Raw genomic sequence first — 833 nt, forward strand, 5'->3', positions numbered from 1 at the left:
ATGTACAAACAAAAAATAATAAAACACGTAATACATTAGTAAATAAATAACTAAAAATAAATAAACGCATTAAATAAATTGTAATATAAAACGTACAAAAACAAAATAATACGTAATATACTAATAAAATAAATGTGAAATAAATACATATTGCAATAAAACGTAAAAATATATATATAATAAATAATTTGATTATTTTTCAGATAAATATAAGAAGAAAAATATAATAATAACAAAACAAAATATATAAAACCGTATAATACACGATGAGCAATCAAACACCACTGTCGGCGGAGTACCCACTAACACTACAGGCAATTGATTTCTTTGAAAAACTTAGAGATGAACTATTAAACGGCCCTCACCACCAATATATAAGACGGAATATAATTTGTGTAGGATGTTTTAAACGACATGTCATAGAAGCGAACAGAAAAATGAGTATGCCGTTGAACCCGTACATATTAAACAGGGCAATGATACCTGTTACGGCGTTTATACACGCGGTAATAAATCAACCGAACGCAGAGAGGTCGGTGTGTGTAGAAGTGGGGGAGATCCTACAAGATGTTATTGCTCGACGGATTATTTCGGTTAATCACTTATTCGAAGAATAAAAAAAAAAAAAACAAACAGGAAAAAAAAAAATATAATAATAATAATATACATATATAAAGAATTTAAATAATTATAATGTTATGAGTGTTTTTATTTTCTAGTTCACAGATCCGTTTCTTCATAGTGAATTTCGAGTTCACTATGATGAACAAAACCGAAATATTATTGGTATCCGGCGCCATATCAAACAGCTTAAACAAATATAAACCAGAAAA

At 28.0% G+C, this 833-nt stretch overlaps 1 protein-coding gene across 1 annotated transcript; it reads left to right on the forward strand.

The window, feature by feature from the left end:
- The first annotated feature begins 266 nt into the window (after positions 1–266).
- LOC107885687 lies at positions 267–621 on the forward strand. Its single transcript, XM_016809358.1, has one exon. It carries the CDS (start codon positions 267–269, stop codon positions 615–617), a length of 351 nt encoding a protein of 116 aa, XP_016664847.1. The 3' UTR covers positions 618–621.
- The last annotated feature ends 212 nt before the right edge of the window (positions 622–833 follow it).

Source organism: Acyrthosiphon pisum, unplaced genomic scaffold, assembly GCF_005508785.2.
Source record: "Acyrthosiphon pisum isolate AL4f unplaced genomic scaffold, pea_aphid_22Mar2018_4r6ur Scaffold_6752;HRSCAF=7320, whole genome shotgun sequence".
Classification (NCBI taxonomy): Eukaryota; Metazoa; Arthropoda; class Insecta; order Hemiptera; family Aphididae; genus Acyrthosiphon; species Acyrthosiphon pisum.

Coding starts and splice junctions, on each gene's coding strand:
- LOC107885687 (XM_016809358.1), top strand. CDS start 267: ATGAGCAATCAAACACCACTGTCGGCGGAGTACCCACTAACACTACAG.